Genomic DNA, 21,680 nt, shown 5'->3' on the forward strand with positions numbered 1-21,680 from the left:
CGTCCTCATTAGGGATGTATACCTCTTCATCCCACATGTGAGCCAACCTCCATAGTCTTCTGGGCTACAGAGATCAAGTACTCTTCTTTTAGGGCAATCTTTGTACTGCTGCATCAGTTGTAGCTGCAAACTGCTCCAGAATTCTGCCTTGTCATGAAAGGTTTCCGCAGGCCTTGATTAACTTTGTCATCAGATGATCCTACATCTTAATGTAACCCAAAGGCTCTGTCTACTCAGAGTGTTCAATTTTACTTGGCTCAAATTTGTCTTCCCTTCACAGTGGTGAGATAGTATCATTGTCTTAGTCCTTAAGCCAAAGTCCATAGGCAGCTATTGCCTGATTATCCTCACCAACATGCTTTGCAAACTGCTTGAAAGGATGGTTGTCCACCTGTTATGTTTGGTGTGGTTTCCAGAAGGGACAATCCACCACCATCCATCTGGTTACGTTTGAGACAGCAATCTGACAGGCAGTGCCACATCACAATCTTTCTTGACCTACATAAGACACACAACTGCTTGTCACCATTGTAATTCTCTTACCCACCATGACTTTGGGCTTTCGAGGCTACATCTAAAGGCAAAATCTTAACAGTCTCACTTCCTTCTGAGCATCCCTTTGTGTGTGAATCGCATTACTCTCTGCCGTATTTACTGGGACCTGGTGTCATCCTGATTGGACTGTAGTTGGCAGGTTTATAGCTTTGCAGCACTTTCAGCTTTGAAATTGTTGGGCCAAGTCCATCATTGTGGAGTAAGAAAAGTCCACTAGTGCATTCTGGACAAATCTCATAGACAGTTTCCTTGCCAAAGCAAGGATCTTTCCTCTCCAGTTCCAACAGTGCCAACTCTTGCCCACGCACATGATCACCATTTGACAATGTCATAATCATCCAGCTTACCAAACTGTGTATTTTTGCATATGAGGGGCATCATTCCTCTGGCGCTGCCCCCAAGTGGGCATTACCACTTGGAATGCAACTTGAGGCCCTCCGCCTGGACATCAGCTTAATCTCCTTATAATGTGCTCCCTGTGTTTTCCGGAAGTCCGCCCCCCCCCCTCCGCCCCCTACCTTTCCCCCCCCCCCCCTACCTTCCCCTCACTTAGGAGACAGATTTTGAATTGAGATAAACTTTAGGAACTTGAAAAATAAATCTGTCACTCCCATGACCATTTGGTGTTTGTTCCTTTCAGTTCATCTGGAGTATCAGGGTGCAGCCATCATTTATGCTGATGGCCATAAAACAGTTTATCGGACAGGTTATGTTTCTATATGTTCCATCAGTCGTTCAGTCATAAACATCATTTGTTGCTTAGTGTGTAATGTTTTCATGATGAAGCTGATAGTCAGTAACAGAGCTAGACAGCTCCCTCACACACTTTAATTATTAGTGACTCAATGAGCAGTGTGCAGGGCACTGATTGCTGTTACTCTTCTCAGCCTGTGGCCTCTGCTCTTCATGACCTTCTTGCTGAACTTTGTCATACTCACCGTTCAATTGTCTTTCTGTATCCCAACTCACATGGGTATCGCACGAATGAACTGACTGTTTGACTAGAGAAGCAATTACTCACCCAACATTTGCTTTGACAACTCCAACTGCAGATTTGTGGGTGCAAGTAAGACCTTTACACACATGGAGATAGTGCAGAATCTAGTGGGCTACTGCCCCGTGTAATAAACTTGGCACTTGCAAAGAAACTACTGCTTCATGGTGCTCCTCCTTTCATCCTCCCACCCCTTGAACCTTGAACTCCTACCTCAAACATCTTGCCCCCCCCCCCCCCCCCTTTCCAGCCCTGAGGGAAAAAAATCCACTATCTCATGTCACCTCTGCATCTGTTATACCAGAGTAACCAATAGTTTTATTTTAGGTAGCAAGCAACCCCCAGGTTGTGATTGTGGAGCTTTACAGGCAGTAGCTTATATCCTGATGGAATGCCACCCCATTCTGGATCTCCATACTCAGCACTAAGCATGGTCTCCCAAATTCTTTGCCTCTAATAATGGTGGATAACTTGTGGGCAATTGAACTTGTTTCCAGTGAAAGCATTTTTTGTTCTCAAGTACAGTGCTTTAAAACTGCATTCACGGGGGTGGGAGAGGTTCGGGGCAGGGGGGGAGGGGGGGGGGGTTGGCATGTGTACCACTGCATATTGTGTCTGGGGGACCCTGGCCATAGCTCCTTTGCCAGCTGTCTCTGTCATCCCTCTTTTACTCTGTTTTATTTGCATGTCCCTTTTTCTCCTGCAACTTATTTCTGTTTTAGGGGCAACACTTTTGAATAGTGGATACTGATCCCCTATTTAACACTATTCTAATGGATCGGTGATGGGGCTGTTGGGGGAGGGATGGCTCCAGTCAAGTACAGAGCACTGGGGGACATTTACCTGACCCCACCCACCTGCTGCCTCAATAGTCTCTCATGTTGTTGTATTATTGTGTTATTGATGCGTCGGCTGATGTCCATTACATTTTAGCCTTCTCATTTTAATTGTTATGAATTTCCTGAATAGAAGGCATTGTTTATTTATTCTGCAGCTATCTTCAACCTTAATCGGCTTGGCAGGGGTTTGGTTGTAGGTGTGATTTCTCTTGCCACAGGTCAGCCCTGAGAGATCCCGCATCTTCTTTGACATATTTACTGGCCTGATTTACAAGCTTTTAGTTCTTCGTAAATTATCTGCTGTTGCGTCAGTATTACTTTCAGTCTCTGTGTCATCACTCCTATATACTTCTATCATCTGATCAAATTTCTGGCAGAAGTAAGAATCCAGAGCAACTAATTCTTGATTGAGAGATTGATGGCCTTGCAATTTATTCCATTTGCCCCAACAGGCCAACCAACTGAAAGAACACACAACAGCAATATGTCTGTGATATCTGTATACATGATGTGTTTTTAATAATACAAAGTATCCTTGTTTGATACTGTCATGTTTACATTAGTGGTGTCTGTTCTTTTTATTGTCTTGTGTAAACAGTAATCATAGGTCTTTCTGTAAGTCAGTTCTCGGAATAAACATACTGTATATTGTTCAGAAATCTAGTAGCATTTATGATTTAATTTGTGTTGAGCTAACTGCACACCACACTCAGATTTTTGCATATGCAGATGCTTTCATTGAGGATTTTCATACTTTGAACATAAATCATTCTATGTAATCACAACCCCCTCCAGCCACATCCCTCTCCAGTCAGTTTGAGCACATTTAATCAGAATAAAGACTGATTTCTGGATCAGTGTCTCCATCATGCAAAGACTACATCTGAATTTGTTAGCTGATGCAGTGAAAGTTTCTTCACAGCCCTGTGAGCAGATGCTGCTGATGCTCCTGTCTGAAGTGCTAAATGGCTCAACAATTTTCTTGGACTTCTTTGTGAGGCTGCTACTTACTCCTCTAGTTCAGCTAAAGCTGAAAGCCACCTGGAAGAGTCTGAGGAATGGGCTAGAGTGTTTGTTACAATCAGGGCCTGTCTCCCCAGTATGGGTTCTTGCACAATGTCACACACAGCACTCGAAATGTAAGCAACACTTAAGCTTTTGTAATTGCACAACTCTAGCATGGATGTTTCACATTACTGCTGTTTAGCTCACAATGATTATCATCACATACCATACCTTGAAAAAGTACTTCCCTGTAAGAGGATAAGGTGCAAGCATCATCAAAAGGTGACAATATTTTTGGTAAGATTAGATTGAATATGGAATGCTGTGAAAGATTATGTAGGGGGATTGCTGTATCATTTTTGGTGTTAGGAAGCATCTTACATAACAAAAAGATGTACATTAATTTTGTGCTGCACAATGCAACAGCATACACTACCAATTCATCTGTGACAGCAGTATGGTGCATTTTTATTTATGAGAATATCCTATAATATTACACACACACATAAAAAACTGATATGACAGCAGTAGAGTGTTCAAACAGTTCACAGGGATGTTTTGGTGAGTTATTTGAACAATTTGTAAACAAAAAAGGATTAAGTGTTTGAAACTGGAAGATCTAAATACTACTGCCTCAAGGGGCCTGGGAACAAATTTTCTGAGATTCTGTCAGTGCCACCTGACCTGCCTGATACTAGTTGTATGTAGTTACCAGAGTCTTTTTATGTCTTACTTTATGATCACAGTGTTATGAAAGCAAATACATTGTTCAAACAAGAGAAAGCTGTTTTGCTAAGAACTTACTTAGCGATTGATAACTTGGAATGGAGGAATCAAATATTTTGAATACAAATTAAAGAAACATAGACAATCTAATACAACATAATTTTCTTGTTTGTTCGCCTATTAGTCAGTGATGCAGAATTGTCCAAATTCTTTGTCATTCCAGTGGTCTTCACTTCATTATATATAATGCAATATGGGCATGTTGCAAGTAATTTACCCATTTTGTAATGTAGTCCTGTATGTGATCTTTTGTACTTTGTAATTATTTCGTTATTTCTCTTCCTGCCCCTTCTTCTTACCCACTAATCACTGTGTTGTTAGTCCACACCCCTACTCCTGAAGAGATAGGATGGTTTTATAAAATTTTATTCTGGTCTTCTTCCTTGCCTCATCTTGCACATTTTTATAGATTATACCATTAATGTAGTTGAATTTTTCTGTTTTATTTCCAATGCCCACTACTTCCTTTCATGATAAAGTGTACCATAGGAAGGTGGCAGAATTTGTCACAGCAAAAAAAGATAACAATGTATGACAATAATGCAAATTCCCGGATAGAGCAGTATGAAAAACAAGGGAAAGGCAACCATTTGCCTATAATGGACTGAGGGGGCATAGAAACATGTATCAGGAAATGGAATCCACACTACCTTTTCAGCTCTTGCCTTTTTCTAGTAAAAGCACGCAAATTCACATTCCTGTTTTGTGTTTCTATCATCCGCACTTCTGTTTACAGTAGGTGACTGGGTGCCTTTCTTTATAACAGTACACGAAACTGGAAAGGCATTTAAAGAGATTTTGTGCCTCAACAGTCATGAAAAATAATAAAAAGGTCAAAAGCTGATCAACAAAGTAATATGATTACAATAATAATGCATTCTGTCAGGGTTGTGCTGGATGTAAGAGTTGGAGACGAGAAGGTTGAATTCAGATCCTGTTACAAATGGTGGGTGTTAAATATCTTCCTGTGTGAACCAAATATGGTTCTTTTACATTTTAGTTGCTGTTGTACAGAAAGAAAAGAACTTTTTTCTTGTAGACAAAAAAAAAAAAAAATGTGTATTACAGCTACTCATGCTGAGGGAAATAGCTGATGTTTGATTACAATGACCAACTTGTCTGGGTACAAAAGTTAAACCTTCAGCAATATGCCATCCATTGGAACGTTGTACTGACACAGTAAGTCTGTTATTGGTCAATCAAGAACTCGAAGTTGTAATTTTTTTTTTTTTTTTTAACTGGGCAAATATACTGGACAGTTTAATGAATGCGGAGGGATTGCAGTAATCTTAGCTTCAGTGGTAGATGAGACGTAGACACAAGGGTGCATCTGCAGGGGGCAGACTTGATATAATCAGGTTTGTTCCTCTTGTATTCAGGAATTCTGCATTTCACACTTTCCAGAAATTCAAATTTAAAACAATTTTCTCAGATTTTGTACCATACTTTTGTTTCCCAAGAGTCACAAGCACTGAAAACTTGGAGATTATAATCAAGGAAGTTACCCTTTCCAAACATCATTTAACACTTTAGATTGCCAGTATTAACAAAGAATGGATCTGTTGGGTAAAAACGGGAATTAATGTAGCATATAAATCAGCTTCTTGCCATTTGTTAATGATCAAAATGAAAAAAGAAATGTAAAATGTATACCCTAAATAACAAAATGGAAAAATTAAATATATGTGCAATGAAACAAAGTTCCTGTAGAAAGTAAGTAGATATTGTACTAGACATAAGGAAGAAAACAGAAAAAACAGGAGCTAAATATCCACATTATAAACTATAAAATGCAACAACCTAGACAGAGAAAGAAAAAAACATTAGTGTGATTGGGTGATGACAAATTACAAAGACAAGAGAGCAAAAATTACCCCATGGGCTAGTTGAATGAACACACACTATATATATATATATATATATATATATATATATATATGTGTGTGTGTGTGTGTGTGTGTGTGTGTGTGTGTGTGTGTGCGCGCGCGCACATACATACCTGTCCTTTTCCCCCCTAAGGTAAGTCTTTCCGCTCCCGGGATTGGAATGACTCCTTATCCTCTCCCTTAAAACCCACATCCTTTCGTCTTCCCCCTCCTTCCCTCTTTCCTGATGAGGCAACAGTTTGTTGCGAAAGCTTGAATTTTGTGTGTATGTTTGTGTTCGTTTGTGTGTCTGTCGACCTGCCAGCACTTTCATTTGGTAAGTCACATCATCTTTGTTTTTAGATATATTTTTCCTACGTGGAATGTTTCCCTCTCTCTCTCTCTCTCTCTCTCTCTCTCTCTCTCTCTCTCTATATATATATATATATATATATATATATATATATATATATATATAATGGAGTGGGTTGTGAAACCTAAGTAGGCAGGTGCTTAATCCTTGATGACTAAACAATTATTTTTCTTGTTTTTCATTATAATAATTATAATCAACATACTACAGCTTACACTGTCACCTTTTCTTCCAGAATTTGATAGTTATGAATCATAACTTACTCATTTTTCTTGTTGTACGTGCTACACTAACTTTCAGGGTAGTTGTTAATTTGGTCAAAGGGAGATGCATAGAAAGTCAGATTCATGAAATTGTAAGTGGCAACAGTGACGCTAACTAAATGGGTGACTCAGGAGCTTTGTGAGTGGATAGTTCTTGGAAATGGAGGAGGAGGAGGAGAAATGCAGATAATCTTTACAAAGAAGAGGTTGAACAACAGTGTTTGTTTCCAGTGCAAAAGATACATAGCAGTATAAAATGAAACTGAACAACAAATAGAAGTGCAACACACAAGATTCAAAAATAAAAAAAAAATAAACAAAATAAAAAAAATGCACAGCACTTCTGCAAATCTTAATTGAGGACTCTGAAAAGGATGGAGAAAGTGTGATGAGTATTGTGACTGGAGAGAGAGGTGATGGATACTGGTAAACAAAGAGGAAAAAGGACCAAGCATGAGGGGGAAATTGGGAGATTAGAGTAGGAAAAGTAATAATACAAGAGGAGATAGGAATAGTGGAAGAGGAAGAAAGTAATTTGCATAAATACTTGTTTGTGCAAACAAATATTTACCTGCTTAATTTTGTGTCTCGATTTTATGTTAAACACTTACAAATGTGTTGCTGATAATACATTTAAAAATGTTCATCTCTTCATATATTTAACAAATATTGATATTCTCCATTCTGTTATTGCTACTGATTAACCAAATCTCAGATGTTGAATTCATTTGCCATGAGGTCAAATTATCTATTTAATCTAGCTGAAAGCATCTCTCTTGTATTCATAAAGTAAGCCAAAGAATACACGCAAATCTTAGTAGACAATTATATAGTTCAGAAATTAGAAAACTGTCACATTTATCAACAGTTGTAAAGTGGTGGTGTCCACAAAGGGTCACTGGTTTTTCTAACTTCAAACTTTAGATCTGAATTGGTGAGCATAGAAATTCTGTACCCACCTGGTGGCAAATTTCTGTCTCCTCTTTCATTCTTCTGTGACCAGCATCTATGTTAACTTTGAATGCTGTGTGTCCCCTGCATCTAGCTGTAAATTCTACTTTTTTCAGAAGTGCAGCATCGTGTGATGAGGACCAGCAGCAGAAAACAGTATTAACAAGTGTTTTAGATTCTGGTAGCTAAAACATGATAAAATAGTAATATGTCAGTTCAGTATGTAGACCAAATGGCTTGAATGACAGGGTGTGTGTGTGTGTGTGTGTGTGTGTGTGTGTGTGTGTGTGTGTGTGTGTGTGTGTGTGTGCAGTTAAACAATTGGATATTTGCTTATGCCTCAAGGCTGTTGCATATGAGAGAGAGAGAGAGAGAGAGAGAGAGAGAGAGAGAGAGAGAGAGAGAAGCAACAAAATGAAGAAAAATGTAGATGTGTGGTTATAAGTCTATGCATAAGTGGTGGAATGGATGGAGGGGTGTAGTGAGTGTGTGTGTGTGTGTGTGTGTGTGTGTGTGTGTATGTGTGTTTTGTTTTGTTTTGTTTTGTTTTGTTTTGGGGGAGGGATGAGAGAGAGTGAGTGAGTGAGTGAGACAGAGAGAGAGAGAGAGAGAGAGAGAGAGAGAGAGAGAGTGAGTTTGTTTTGTGCTGGGAACTAGAAACGTGCTAGAAGTTACCTAGTTGTTAAGCAGTGTGTCCGTTTCTGCCTCTGTTAATTGTCATGTGCCTGTGGTAGGTTTGCTCAGTGGAGTGTATTAAGGTACTTTGGAATTTATTGAGTTTGGTGATAGTTTATCGTCATTTTTATTCCATATTGTTTAAATATTATTTCTCAGCTTATCTTCCATATCTTTGTTTGTCAGATGATGATCATGTAACGATCATCCTCTGCATTACTTGGCCATGGTCAGTGGTAATAGATATTTGAAAGGTCTACCACACGTCTGGTGAGGTATGGGTACAGTATTCTTTTTTTATGTACCTGTGTTGAGCATTGAATGAAAAGAGTTATGTGCCTTTTGGTAAGCAGAGTTGTTGAATGGAGATTTGCTGTATTAAACATCCATCCTTTGGTGTAAAAGGTACTTCTATGCAAAACAATAAATTTTTTCTTTGAAGTATATACTGCCTAAGATGTCAGGAAATAATCGCATCACTCCCAAACACCCACTGAGCGATCCTACGTATTTGTAGGTGGTGAGCCTGTAGGCTGCTGGTTTAGGGAAATGTTTTAGTAATGAGCAGCTGGGCAAGCCACCTACAGTTGTGTAGTAGAGAGAGAATTATACTGGCAGTGCCTTCCACATGGGCAGGCAGCAGCATGAGGTAAGGTTTTGGCCAGGTCAGAATCTAGACCTGCCATCTCTCTGTCTGTCTGTCTAACTGTCTCTCTTTTCTCTGTCTGCGTATCTGTTTGTCTGTCTCTCTACTTGCTTGTTGTCTCTGTCTGCTCTGTGTTGTAGGAAACCTGCTCCATTTCCCAATCAACCCTCATTGACCTGCTGACAAGAACCCATCTCTAGTGGCTGCTACGTGTGTTGTCATTATAATTTGTTTGTTTGTTTGTTTGTTTATATTTATTTTAATTTGTGTGCAGATTGTTGGGTGTGTCACTGTGTTGCATGCACAGGTATGTGGCAGCTCAGCTGGTGAACCCACACACAGCATAACCACACACTGACCGTTGCTACAGGACAAGACATTTACTTTATCACTTCTATGTTGTTGCTGCCGCTGCTGCTTCTTTCTAGATATTATGTGTATATAATTTTTATTTGTAGTAAGTGGGTATATTTTATATTTCTTGGTATTGTTTTACTATTATAAGCAACGTGTGTTGCTAAATCGTGTTGTATGCTCTAAAGCTATTTGTTGTTCTAACAGAGCTAATAAATATACTTACAATAACTCAGGCTAAAACTTAAGTCATACTATTTAAAACTGTAATTCTGGCACACAACAAACAAAAATGTTCTTAATAACTCACAAAACTTAAACAAACTCTGTCCAGAACTATACATAAATTACTACGTAACATTTCATTCCTCTTGCTCGTGACAAATTAATTCTCACTAATTAACTTTACACAAAATACTGTTGTACGTGCCGTTCTCACTGTTGTGTCGAAACCTGCTTGTAACTAAATGGTTTGTGGCTCTTTTTTCTTTTCTCGCTGCCCAGAGCAAGGAGGCTGGCATCCGTACTCTGGTTGCCCTAGATGACCAGGGAGGTGAGTGCCCTCCCCGAACCCTCCCCTCTGCTGCTGACCCACCCCACCTTTTGATTACCACAAGGTCACTGCTCACAGTCCACAACATGACTGATGCATGTTACTGTTGTCTGCTAGCCTTGCTGTGCCTACACCATCACAGATTTTATGTGGAAGCAAAGTGCCTGTTTAGGCAGCTTCACTAATGAATGATATGACCCTAGTGTAAACACAACATTTTCCTTGTAAGAATTGTTTCTCATTGATTAAATATTATTTTTGTATTCCTACAGCTACACTTCCTGTAATTCATTCTTTTGTTGCTATAACCCAACTGCTGGAATCCCAAGCAGGGATATATTTATTATTAATTAATGTCATCATAATTGCAGTCTTAGCATAAACTGAGTTGTATGTAAAAGACTGAATTTATACTGCTTCTTACTGAATTTAATACACAACCATTAACATGACTGTTATGATCACAAAAAGATTGTGTAGACACACCAAAGGTTCTCAGATGAACATGTACAGCACTCTCTTCGGAGTAACATTTGCTACAGTCGTACCTTCGGTGTTGGGAGCCCAAATGCTGCAACTGCCATGTGCTTTATGGTCTTGTAATGCACATCCAGTGGGCACCACACACACAGGTCTTGACTTGCAAAGTGTTACATCGTTGAGTGCACTTCAAGCATTTAAAGTTTTCTTTTATGTAAAATATCTTGTTAGGCTAATGTAGGCTAATGTTAATAATATCGCAGCACACATCTATCTCTTAAGTGTTTTTTGCCATGCTTTTTTTAGTGGACCTGTTACAACACAAGTTGTTGAATTAATTTGCAGACATATGACAGTAAGTTTCTTTCAGACACAGTAACATATTCTTTTTCTTTTGTAATTCGTATGAAGTCATGAAGCTGTAACATATATAATCCTAAACATCCTTTGGTCATTAATTGCAAATTGTAAGGTGTCATTTTTTTACAAACAACACTTCACAACCAGTTATGTTTAGTTGCAGGTATTTCTTGTGTGTAGGTAGTGAATTCCTGTAAAGTAACTTCTTATACTTACATACATGATATTCGGCTTGAAACATTTTCATACCCTCAAGAACATAATGGATGATCTTCAAACTACACCTGTTGGTAAGACAACACCCGGTATTAAAAACATAAAGTCTTAATAACATTAAACAGAAATCAAACATGTCTTCAAAGAAAACTGTACAGAACTAACATGTCACTAACTGTAAAATACACATTAAATCGTTGCTCAGTATGTGCATGTTCATGCAGTAACTGAAATGTGTACATAATGGATGGAGGGCAAGAATCTGGCGCTTGCCAGCTTAATGACCTCACCTCTTACCCTTTGCCCTGGCCCTTCATTTGCCGCGATCAGTGTATGTGCGTCTGCTATCTCCATAGTCCAAATCCACCCTGCCCCTGCTCATCTCATTACCAGCAAACAGCTCAGTTCACTCACAGGTGGCAAGACTATGTACAAAAATTAAATGATTGACTAAGTGCAATAAATTCAAAAATTTCATGTAGATACAATAATGTAGGAAGTGATGAATGGGTTGTCAATATCTTTTCTTTCCTCAATTTGTCTCTATTTGAATTTCTTACCACAGGCTTGAAATTATTTCATCAGACTTTCAAAGTGATTTACAGATTAAGTTAACATGTTTAACAGTGAAATGACAATGTTCCCATTAATTCCTGGGAGTTTGTCAAAGAAAACTATTACTTCTGTGACAGATGATTTAAGATACAAATCAATGCATGTTGAGCTAGTTTCTTTAGTCTGTTATCCGTGGCTCAAATAGACAGTGTGAAGAGGAGAATGCACAGGTCCTAATTAAGTACATAGTTGAATTAAGATGGCTTCAGCACTAAATTCAGAATTTCGCTACTCTGTGAGCAGACTAATTTCTTTGGTACAGCTTCAGAGATGAGTGCACTTGAGCTGAAACCCTATCAAAAATTTCCCTCAAATTTTTTAGGCGTGGGTGTTTAGCTCAGTAGTTATCATGTTGGAAATTCCATTTCAATTTCCTGCTTTCAGCAGTGTTCGCTTCTTTGTTGTTTTTTTATTTTTTATTTGTCCTTATGTATTGTATTTATCAGTTTGTAGCGTACTATTTTTAATTTAATTTTGTCTCTCTCTGATTGTGTGTGTTAGTTTGAATTTTTTGTTTTGTATTTTGTTACTAGTTTCATTTTCGTTTTTATTGCAATGTAGAGCGAAGAAGCCGGCGCCCAATCTCTCAAGTTATTGAACCATCAAGGGGGTAAGCCATATTGTGGTTGTTGGGACGTTCACTAACCCATGTAACCTACTATTCTAGGCAGTTGACGAGATGATACTAACGGAATGCAGTGACGGAGCCAGCCGTGTCGCCAGTAGTCTGTAGTTGGCCAGTAGTGCTAGAAACAAAATATTTAATGTACACCATCGGTGCTGGCGTGGGAGCGAGCCTTTAGCATTGATCCACTCTTAAAGTTTCTCCTTTACAATTTTTTTGGGCATGTCCCTCTTTTGTTTTCATTATATACTAATTTCTTAGTTTAACACATTATTTGTTTCTAGTTTTAGAATTTTGATTTTTATAATTTCGTATTTGCATGTAAAAAGTAGAGATAGCATTATTTTTTTAATTGGGGATGCCAGGTTCCACAAACTTTATGCAGTGCTCATTTCATTTAATTTCTATTTCCATTTATTGAGCAAATTTTGACTATAAATATTGGCCTTGCATTGAGCAGACATCCTGGCATCCTCAGTCAAGTGTGGATAGGGAGTGGTTGAGGTTCTATTCCTCCACTGTTCATACTCCTCTTACTATTTTGTAGAGCCACGAAGTCGGCATGAAAACGCTAGTGATGTTGGATGAGCAAGGGGGTAAGATCTTCATGATAAATGTCTCATTGTGTTGTAACAGCAAACTCAGTAGCAGACTTCTCTGTGTCTACACTTACACATCGAAATTCGTATGTGTAAAATTTGTGTTCTTCATGCTTCCCTCCATCTTGTTGCCTTACAGAGTAATATCAAAAGCCATTGCAAGAAATCTGGAGGTAGAATTTTAATAAAAGTTGGTGGTGATAAATGGTTATTTTTTGATGTATACCAAACAAAAAAAAGTACCACTGTGTTTGTGTGATAGTTGTCATAATGCAAATATTCATGTGGCACTAATTTTCTGCTTTTTCACTTAAGGAATTGTTAACTTAAAGCCATTCTGACATTTTATTATTTGCAGTTTTAAAGTAATACACATTACATCCCTACCTGATATTTAATATCTGTGCTTAAGATGCACTATCAAAGCATTATGATGACACCCCCCTTTGAAACTGTGCAATAAATATCCTTCCACATATTCAGCATCTAGAACCTCGTGTGTCCCGATTGACCAAAGACGTAATGGCTTGGACATAGGTATGTGATTAATTTACAGAAATTCTGCTATTATTCCCCCACCCCCACCCCCTGCCTCCCACATGCACATGTGTGTTGATGTGTGAAGTTTAATCTGTTAGAGTGAGTTTTACTTTTAGCTCATACAATAAAGTTTGCCAAATTTCAATGTACCCCAATAAAATGCTGCAATTGGGGGGAAGGTGGGTGGGCGGAAGGGGGGGGGGGAGAGATGGAGAGAGAGGGAGAGAAAACAAATAAATCTTTGATATACATTGCATGGTCGATAGCTACTATTTGTGTAGGTAATGGGATGGAGAGTATTAATTTGTAATGTAACCAGATTTTTCCCTCAACTTTAAGTCACTTACTCATGAAATAAACTAAATAATCAGTTTTAGTAGTATAAATTATTAACACAAAACTGAAATAGATATTGACATTCAGAATGTAGAACTTGTTATATTTCTCTCAAGCTAGGTGGTACAGTCATGTTAAAATGTTGTTAACTTACACCTAAGGGAACATAACGTAATGACATACTGGTAGTTATGCAATGAAACTATCACAAGCCAGGATAAAATAGAGAGAAATATTCAAGATAAAAGGCAGTGTCTGACATGAGGTGCAGCTGTTTATAAAGATACAGTTGTTAGCTGCTGCTTTAAGACAATTGTCGTAGCTCAGTGCCGAGGAACAGAACTGCACTCTGACCCCTCTACAGTCCCAAATACAAACCTAAATTACACAGTTCTGGCATCTTGGTTTCACGCAAATGTCAGCCTACTAGAAATTCTGTTGTCATTTATGTGTGTGCTGTGCATGAGAATTTGCTCTTCAGTGTGAAAGATGTTGTGTGAAGTGACAGTCTTTTCTTAGACTCTCTCTCTCTCTCTCTCTCTCTCTCTCTCTCTCTCTGAGCTGGAAGTCAGGATATCTCCCTCATTCATGAGGTGCAATCTGGTGATCCGACGTATGCTGGCTTTAGGTAGGAAGACTGCTTCATCATGAATAATTATCAGTATTTGGAGAATTTGTTCTTTGAAACAGTTTGCATTTTGATAAAAATGATATCAACTATTCTGCAGAACATACGTATAAAAAGGGTAGTCACAAAATTTTGACTAGCACCTTGAAAAATTAAATTCCATAATGTTTCTTTGTTTGCTTAAAGGTATATGTCTGCAGCCCTTGTACACATTCAAATCCCTGCACCACAGTGCTATAGGATGCCACTAGAGGAGCCAAAACAAAATTGTACAGCTGTTTGATGAAGGAGACAAAGCTACAAAAAATTAATCATAAAACTTTATTCGAAGTGATAATTTAAGCTTCGACAATCCCTCGTGCATCTGTATATACAAAAGACGTTCCTGTTAATTGAATTAGCAGGGTGGTGGAGTAATTCATATACTGAACTCGCATTTTGGGAAGAGAAAATCTCAAATAATTCAGCCACTCCTATACGAGCTTTTGGTGGTATTATCAAACCATTTGACATGAATTTGCTAGTATGGCTCTTTGGAGGTGGGCGGGGGGCTAGGGGGGGGGGGGGAAGAAGCTTCCCTTCTATATCCAAGCAGAGGTTGATATCTCCCATTAATGATGTAAACGTGAACAAGGGGTTAAGCTAGAATATTCATTCTCACGCCCATTGTATTAAGCAGTTAATGAAATGATAATGAAACCAAAAAATATTTTTTGTTGAAAAATAATGCGTGTTCTCAAACATGTTTCATATTTGTTCTGAATATCTTGAAATTGTTGCATTACTTATAATTTTAGAGTTTGTTATGTTCAAGTCGCATTGCTGTGAGCTCTGGTGTTACCAGTGGGATGTAGTGATTAGCATTGCAGGTTGGTGTGCTGCAGGTCACTGGTACAAACTCAACCATTAACAATGATATGTTATTTCATACTTAGTATTTCTGGAAGCTAACGTTTTTATACAGGACTATTCAATGTTTGGATGGTCAAGACCCAATGAAATGGCTGAAAGGATCTGACCGAGAGCCATCAGATACAACAGGTGAGATGACATGATGTGTTAGGGAAATGTGCTCTTCTATATAAATGGTCAGAAAACAGTGCAGAGAACCTCAATAGCTGGAACAAATTCCATGCCAAACTGAAGAAAATGGTTGGTGGCAATAAGCTGCAACTCTACTCAGCAGAAGAAAAATTGAAGAATAGAACAGTGTCAAGAAAAATAACACAGTCATACATAGTGATTTGACTCTGTCATATCATGAATCCTAACATGACAGAGGCTGACAGAATCATCATACTGGATGACTGGGGTTGACAGTCACAATGACAGGGGAATTCACCAAGTGGTGCCGGCGAATTGAGGAAATGTAACAGAAAGGAGGTATGACAGACTACTGAATGTGATCCCTATGGCAGTTGCAGAAGACCACCATGAGCTTGCCTCTCTTATGCAGCAGGTCATAAGAGAAGGGACACAGCAGTGTGTGGCAGCCAGAAATATCAGACTGAGTACACAAGAGATAGCAGCCTTAAATGTTGCTCGATATGTGAGGACATAATGAAGAATGAAAAGGAGAAGCTGTATCGGTCCTTAGCACCAAAACCGAGCAAGGTGGCATAGGGCTTAGCACACTGGACTCACTTTTGGGCAGATGATGGTTCAAACCCACATCTGTTTGTCCTGATTTTGATTTTTCCCCCAGTTAAATATGCCATAAAGAATGGACTTAGCAAACTCAGGCATATGCTGCCATTGTCGAACGACAACCCAGCATCTGACCAATGCAGGTACAACTGCTCCATGCACAAAGTCAAATGCCCTAAAGAAGAACAGACATTTGGAGGACAGAGGACAATATGTTGTTGTATTTCCACTGTAGATGCCTGGGCAACATTGTACATTACTGCAGAGAAAGCAGGAGAGTCTTCTCTGACTACTACACTGCCAGATGTCAACCATCTCAACAGTTCTATGCCAGCCACGTAATGACAGATGATTATAGTTCACCTTTGGGACAAAGCCCATCATCATACCCTAGATGAGGGCACTGCTCAACATGCCATAGCCGTTATCCATAACCATACAGTATTACCAGTTGCCTTGCTTAGCCATCAAATTCAGAAAAACTAAGTGAGGTGACCACCTACGAAGGTGAGGCCACCGCAGATGAAAATCCTCCTGTCACGACAGTTACCAAGATAACAGGAAATTTTATAGACAACCAACCATACTGGGTCCTAGTAGAACTCAAGAGATTCCTTTCCTGTAATGCCAAATGCTTTATCACCAACTAAAGAAGCCTACATGATTTTAACCAGCATGATTGTGAGTGTCAGCAATCTTACTTGTTATAGTTACATATGAAGAAACTGTCACGATTGAAAAATATCATTTACTTAAAATGACCTGTTTTGACACACACAGTAGGCCATCTTCATATTGATTGCAACATTTGCAGGTGCTGGCGATGTGCTGATCAGTTGCGCACTGTTAAGATGATAACTGTTGTTGTCTTAGTATGCAGCTGCTCAGCACATCGTCAGTTCCAACAAATGGTGCAGTCAGTCCAAAGATGGTCTACTGTCTGTGGCAAAACTGGTTATTTTAAATAAATGGCATTTTGCGACTGTAAAGAAGCCTGTATTTTATGATACGCTGATGGGAGCAGATGTGAAATATATCCAGTCAACAAGAACATGTGTTGTAAGAATAACTATTGATGAAAAAAATCAGCCCTTCAAATTTGCCGTTTTAATAGTGTAGTCATGATGCCATTCTCAAATGGAACTTCCTGCAGATATCACAAGCAGTTGTAGACAATGGAAGATTAGAGTTCTAGGTTGATGAAGCTGTTTCAACAGACACAACAATTTCTCTGAGCGATTGGTGTTGAAGATGTTATCCTGCCATTATCTATGAGAGAAGTTCCATTCATCAGTCGAATGATCAGTTAAGCCTTTGTTGATTGCAAAAAGCTGCTGACTCACACAAAAGAAATCTACATGCCAGCAACAGTCTTAAGCATTGTGAGTGGTCATGGAGAACTTTGGGTTACTGACGGTCACAAGAGGCCTCAAAGCATCCCTAAAGGTATGTGCTTCAGGACAACCAATCCAGGAAGGGCATATTATTGTCTTGATGAAGAATCGTGCTCTGCTAGCACTACAGACAATGCAGGGGAGGAAACTATTATCAAACTGCTAATAGGATCTGGCCTGACTGAGGGTCAATATTGCTGAGTAATAGCCATTCTGCATCAGTTTTTGGATGCTTTCGAATCCAGAGTGGAGAAAAGACAAACCAAGCAGTTCATGATGAAACTCCGTATCAACTATGGGGATCATCCACTAGTTAGGCAGCACTCACACATTGTCATGGGCGAATTGGCGGATAATCCAGGAAGAAGTGGTACATGCATATGGGCTACTGGCAAATTGAGTTTGTCTGGGAAAAGACTGCCTGACAATCTCATAGTTCAAAGTAATGCTGTTTGGAGTACGTAATGCTCCATCCACCTTCAAACATATGATTAACAACCTGCATAGACATCTTGAATGGATGACGTGATTTTGCTACCTGGGTGACGGGCGTTTTTTCAAAGATGTGATTAGGTTTCTTGGCATGTACTCAAACTGTCAGCAATTCATAAAGGACTTCTGTAAAATGATTTGTACCTTTCAAGAATTATTGCAGGAAGACACCAAATTTTCTGTAACGAGGCACAAGAAAAATCTTCCTTGTCTTCAAAGAGGTGCTATCATCCTCTCGTGTTCCAACATTGTGAAATGGGTATACCAAAATTCAGGAAGATGCCAAAAAGGTGGCAGCTGATGCTTTCAGAGTACTCTTAAAGTCTTCTCTGCAACTGAGAAAGTGTATCCTGCATTCCCCCCCCCCCCCCCCCCCCCCTCCCCCACACACACACACACACACATAGGTGTACAAAAAATGGACGTAAACACAAGAATGCCGACTGCTTTTCAAGGAATCCTTTGGCAGAACACAGAAGCATAGACAAAATCTCAGCCATTGCTCTATTGAACAACATTTCTGCTGAGTGGAGGGAAGATACAGCATAGCTGAAAGCTTTAGAAGTCTTGAAAAAAGGGGAACCAACTGAAAGAGGATTCAAGTGTGATGTTATGTTGTGGAAATGGGTGCTTGTCATCCCAGCTTATATGTGGTCTGCCACTCCTCCTCCTGGTTATCTGACGTTGCTGAAGACTCTAAAGTGAACAAGACAAAAGTATCACTGGTCATGTCTCTGTCGATCTCTTAGATGCCATGTGTGCCACTGCAAAGGATGCCAGTAATAGGAGGACATGCCACAATTACCTTAGAGGCCTCTGGTATCAATCACTCTTGCAGCAGTGCCATTCCATTAAACTGGAATTAATTTCTTGGATAGGTTTCCAAAGCTGACAAATATGGATTGATGGATAATAGTGTGTTTCAATAAGAAGTTAGCACATGTGCTGTTGGTAAACGTTGGCATTGAACAGAGAAGTTGGGATACAATATTGTCCATGGTGGCATTTGCATACAACACAGCAAAGGAAGACACTACAGCTTTAACAAAGTTCTTCCTGCTCCATGATCATGAGGCCAAAATGACAGTTGATACACTGTCCCCGCTTCAGCTGGAAGTACTCAGCATGATTGTGAAACACCTCATCACCAGGATTGAACAAGCAAGGCAGCTGGCTTGTGTATTGACCGTGGATGCCCACGAGAAAGAGAGAGAGCATTATAACACCAAATACCAGCCAGTGAAAAACAGTTTGGGAGACTTGTATGGATTTTTTATGCCTTTGTGGAAAGTAGGCCTATGGGAGAAGCTACAAAAGTGCTACTTTGGACCATATCAGATTATTCCTCACTTCTCGTATGTTGCATATCAAGGATTATGACACTTAATCAAGAAGATAAACGTGCAGATGTATCATCCATGTCCTCTGTACAGATTGATGATGGGAGGATTAAAGGAAACTAGGTAGACAATCGCGAAGCGTTATGGGAGGGCCTACCTTCACGCTCACCATAGTGAAGAGGATGTAACAACATGACCAATGCGAGGATCAACCAGGGCCACTATGGGGAGGACCCAAGATGAGATCTAAATCAAAGGTCCTTTATTCGGCTCCAGTGAGGACATGTGAAACAGCAGGATGTTGTTTCACTAGGAGGAGCAGCAGTGCCACAAGTTCTGATGCAATCAGTGTGATGCAGTGGTTAGTGTTGCTGGCTGACATGCTGCAGGTCACCATTTCAAACTTAACCACCATCAGTTATTTGTTATTTTCTATTTATCATTTTTGGAAGGTTCTTGAAATGTATGACTGTATATCTGGAATATTTTATGGCATTTGCCATGTGCAGTTTTTCTGTAACTTTTCTTGTACTTTTGTTTGTATAAAATTACAAAAATAACAACTGACAGATTAGGATTTCATTTGAAAGTGGAATGTTTAAAACGTACTGTGTGTGGGAAGCATATGTTTTGGTTTTGTTTCAGGTATTTGATATTTAGCATGTAATGACTGATTCAGTTAGTTGCAATCTCTATTTTTATGATAAATTATCTGTGGGCTACCACCTAGCACCACCAACAATATTTAGAAAATGGTTTCCAATTGTTTCAGTAGTCCTCATTTCAGTTGAGAGTTCCTTCAAATAACGCTAACTGCTTATTTATTCAGAAAGTTGTGGCAGAATGTAAGTAATGTAGGATAAAGTTTACAACTCACTGAATAGTAGAGGCATTGAGTCATCGAAAACTTCATTAGCTGTTGGACGAATCCTCTTTGAACTACAGTATATATAAATACACATACATCTGTATGGCCATTGTGCTGGCTGAATGCACCAGCTGACACAATGTACGTGTAAAAGTGTTTGCATGTGGACAGGTGTGGTGAGGGGGGGGGGGGAGGGAGGGAGGGATTGCCCCCTGCACCTACACTGAATACAATAGCTGGTACACAGACACAGAGAGAGGGGGGCGGGGGGGGGGGGGGAAGAGAGAGAGAGAGAGAGAGAGAGAGAGAGAGAGAGAGAGAGAGAGAGAGAGAGAGAGAGGGGGGGGGTGGAAGGGGAGATAATGGACATGCTGGCTTTGGGGCGAGGCGGGGGTGTGGCACGTCTGTGTCCTAATTTCCCTTTTTACTGCCACATTATAGCACATAGCACAATATTCCCTGATAAGTAATGTGCATTCTGAAGAAAAATTATTTTCTTCTAATAAAAACTCTGTGAACCTATCAAAAGTTCTTTGTTTGTGGAAATAAGCTATATCGCTACTCCATTATGTAAGGAAGCAAGTTTCTTTAGGCAAAATTCTGTATTAGAGTTGTGAAATAAATACACAGCAGCTTGTTTGTTGCTGATCTACCCCTTGTTTTATTTTGAAAGACTAGCAATTGTCAGTGTTGTAGGCTGTTTGGTAATGTTTGCACTGTATGAATGGATACTTAACTTGAGTACTTCCATTCATATACTTCCGAAATTAACAGGGATCTGTCATTGGTGACCTGACAAAAGAGGCAGTTAAAGGATGCATGGAGCAAGTGTTCCATTCCTCCTCATCCATTTTTACACCTTTTTGTGTCTTAACTTCACCTTACAGCATTTTGAAAAGGTATTTTGACATAGAAAAGTAGTCACTTGCTTGGAATATAAAATATCTTTATGATCTACTTTATTGTCTATTGCATTTGTTCATAAAAAAGTGGTTTACACATTTGCATATTACATTGTGAAAACATTTCCCTTGCTACCTATTGAACAAAGAAGTCAAATATACTGATAAGAAAACATCACGACTAGTAACAGTTTTATGGTTGGATTGAGATAGTAAAATTAAAGATATTTGAAATGTGACTTGCACCTGCATCAGGCAAGACAAAGCTGCTAGCTACACTATGGTTACTGTACTTACAGTGATACTACAAATGATCAGTAATCATTCTGGTTTACTAGTAGCATTTTTATCAGCGTATATATGTATAATATGTAGCTCTATTTCAAATGACATTTACAGTTTCTGACACTGTAATGAGATATAAGCTCAGAAGCATAAAAAGCTTAAAATCAGTTTGGTCCAATCTCATAGTTAGTATTACCATCCCTTTCAGCTAAACTGGTTTGGAAGAAAAATTAGTGTCTGCTGTATACTACAGTGGGAAGTTTTATTTTTTGGAAGAACCTTACTGTAAATCAAGAATTATTTTTCTTGCTGTGGCTTTTGATATTCTGTGAAGACTTCATATTTAATGTACCATATGTAAAAGAAGACTGCATTTATAGTTGTCAATACGTTGCTTAAGTTTCAATTGCTTCGATTTAATGTTCGACTGAAATTTGTTTTCAAGCTTTCTATGTCTATGTAGCACAGTTAAACATTTCAACAGTTTTCACCAT

The 21,680-nt window shown here is 39.1% G+C and overlaps 1 protein-coding gene across 4 annotated transcripts in view; it reads left to right on the forward strand.

Moving 5' to 3' along the window:
* The window catches only part of LOC126198988 (synaptosomal-associated protein 25), a 393,632-nt gene that overhangs the window by 344,059 nt on the left and 27,893 nt on the right, over positions 1-21,680 (forward strand). For 2 of the 4 annotated variants that reach the window (XM_049935684.1, XM_049935678.1), the window contains one exon: positions 12,092-12,140. In XM_049935684.1, the coding sequence (XP_049791641.1) occupies positions 12,092-12,140 (49 nt within the window). Of the gene's footprint in view, positions 1-9,810; positions 9,860-12,091; positions 12,141-12,702; positions 12,752-21,680 lie in introns of all 4 variants that reach the window. The other 2 variants (XM_049935661.1, XM_049935669.1) reach the window with 2 other exon arrangements.

This window comes from Schistocerca nitens, chromosome 1, assembly GCF_023898315.1.
Source record: "Schistocerca nitens isolate TAMUIC-IGC-003100 chromosome 1, iqSchNite1.1, whole genome shotgun sequence".
Taxonomy (NCBI): domain Eukaryota; kingdom Metazoa; phylum Arthropoda; class Insecta; order Orthoptera; family Acrididae; genus Schistocerca; species Schistocerca nitens.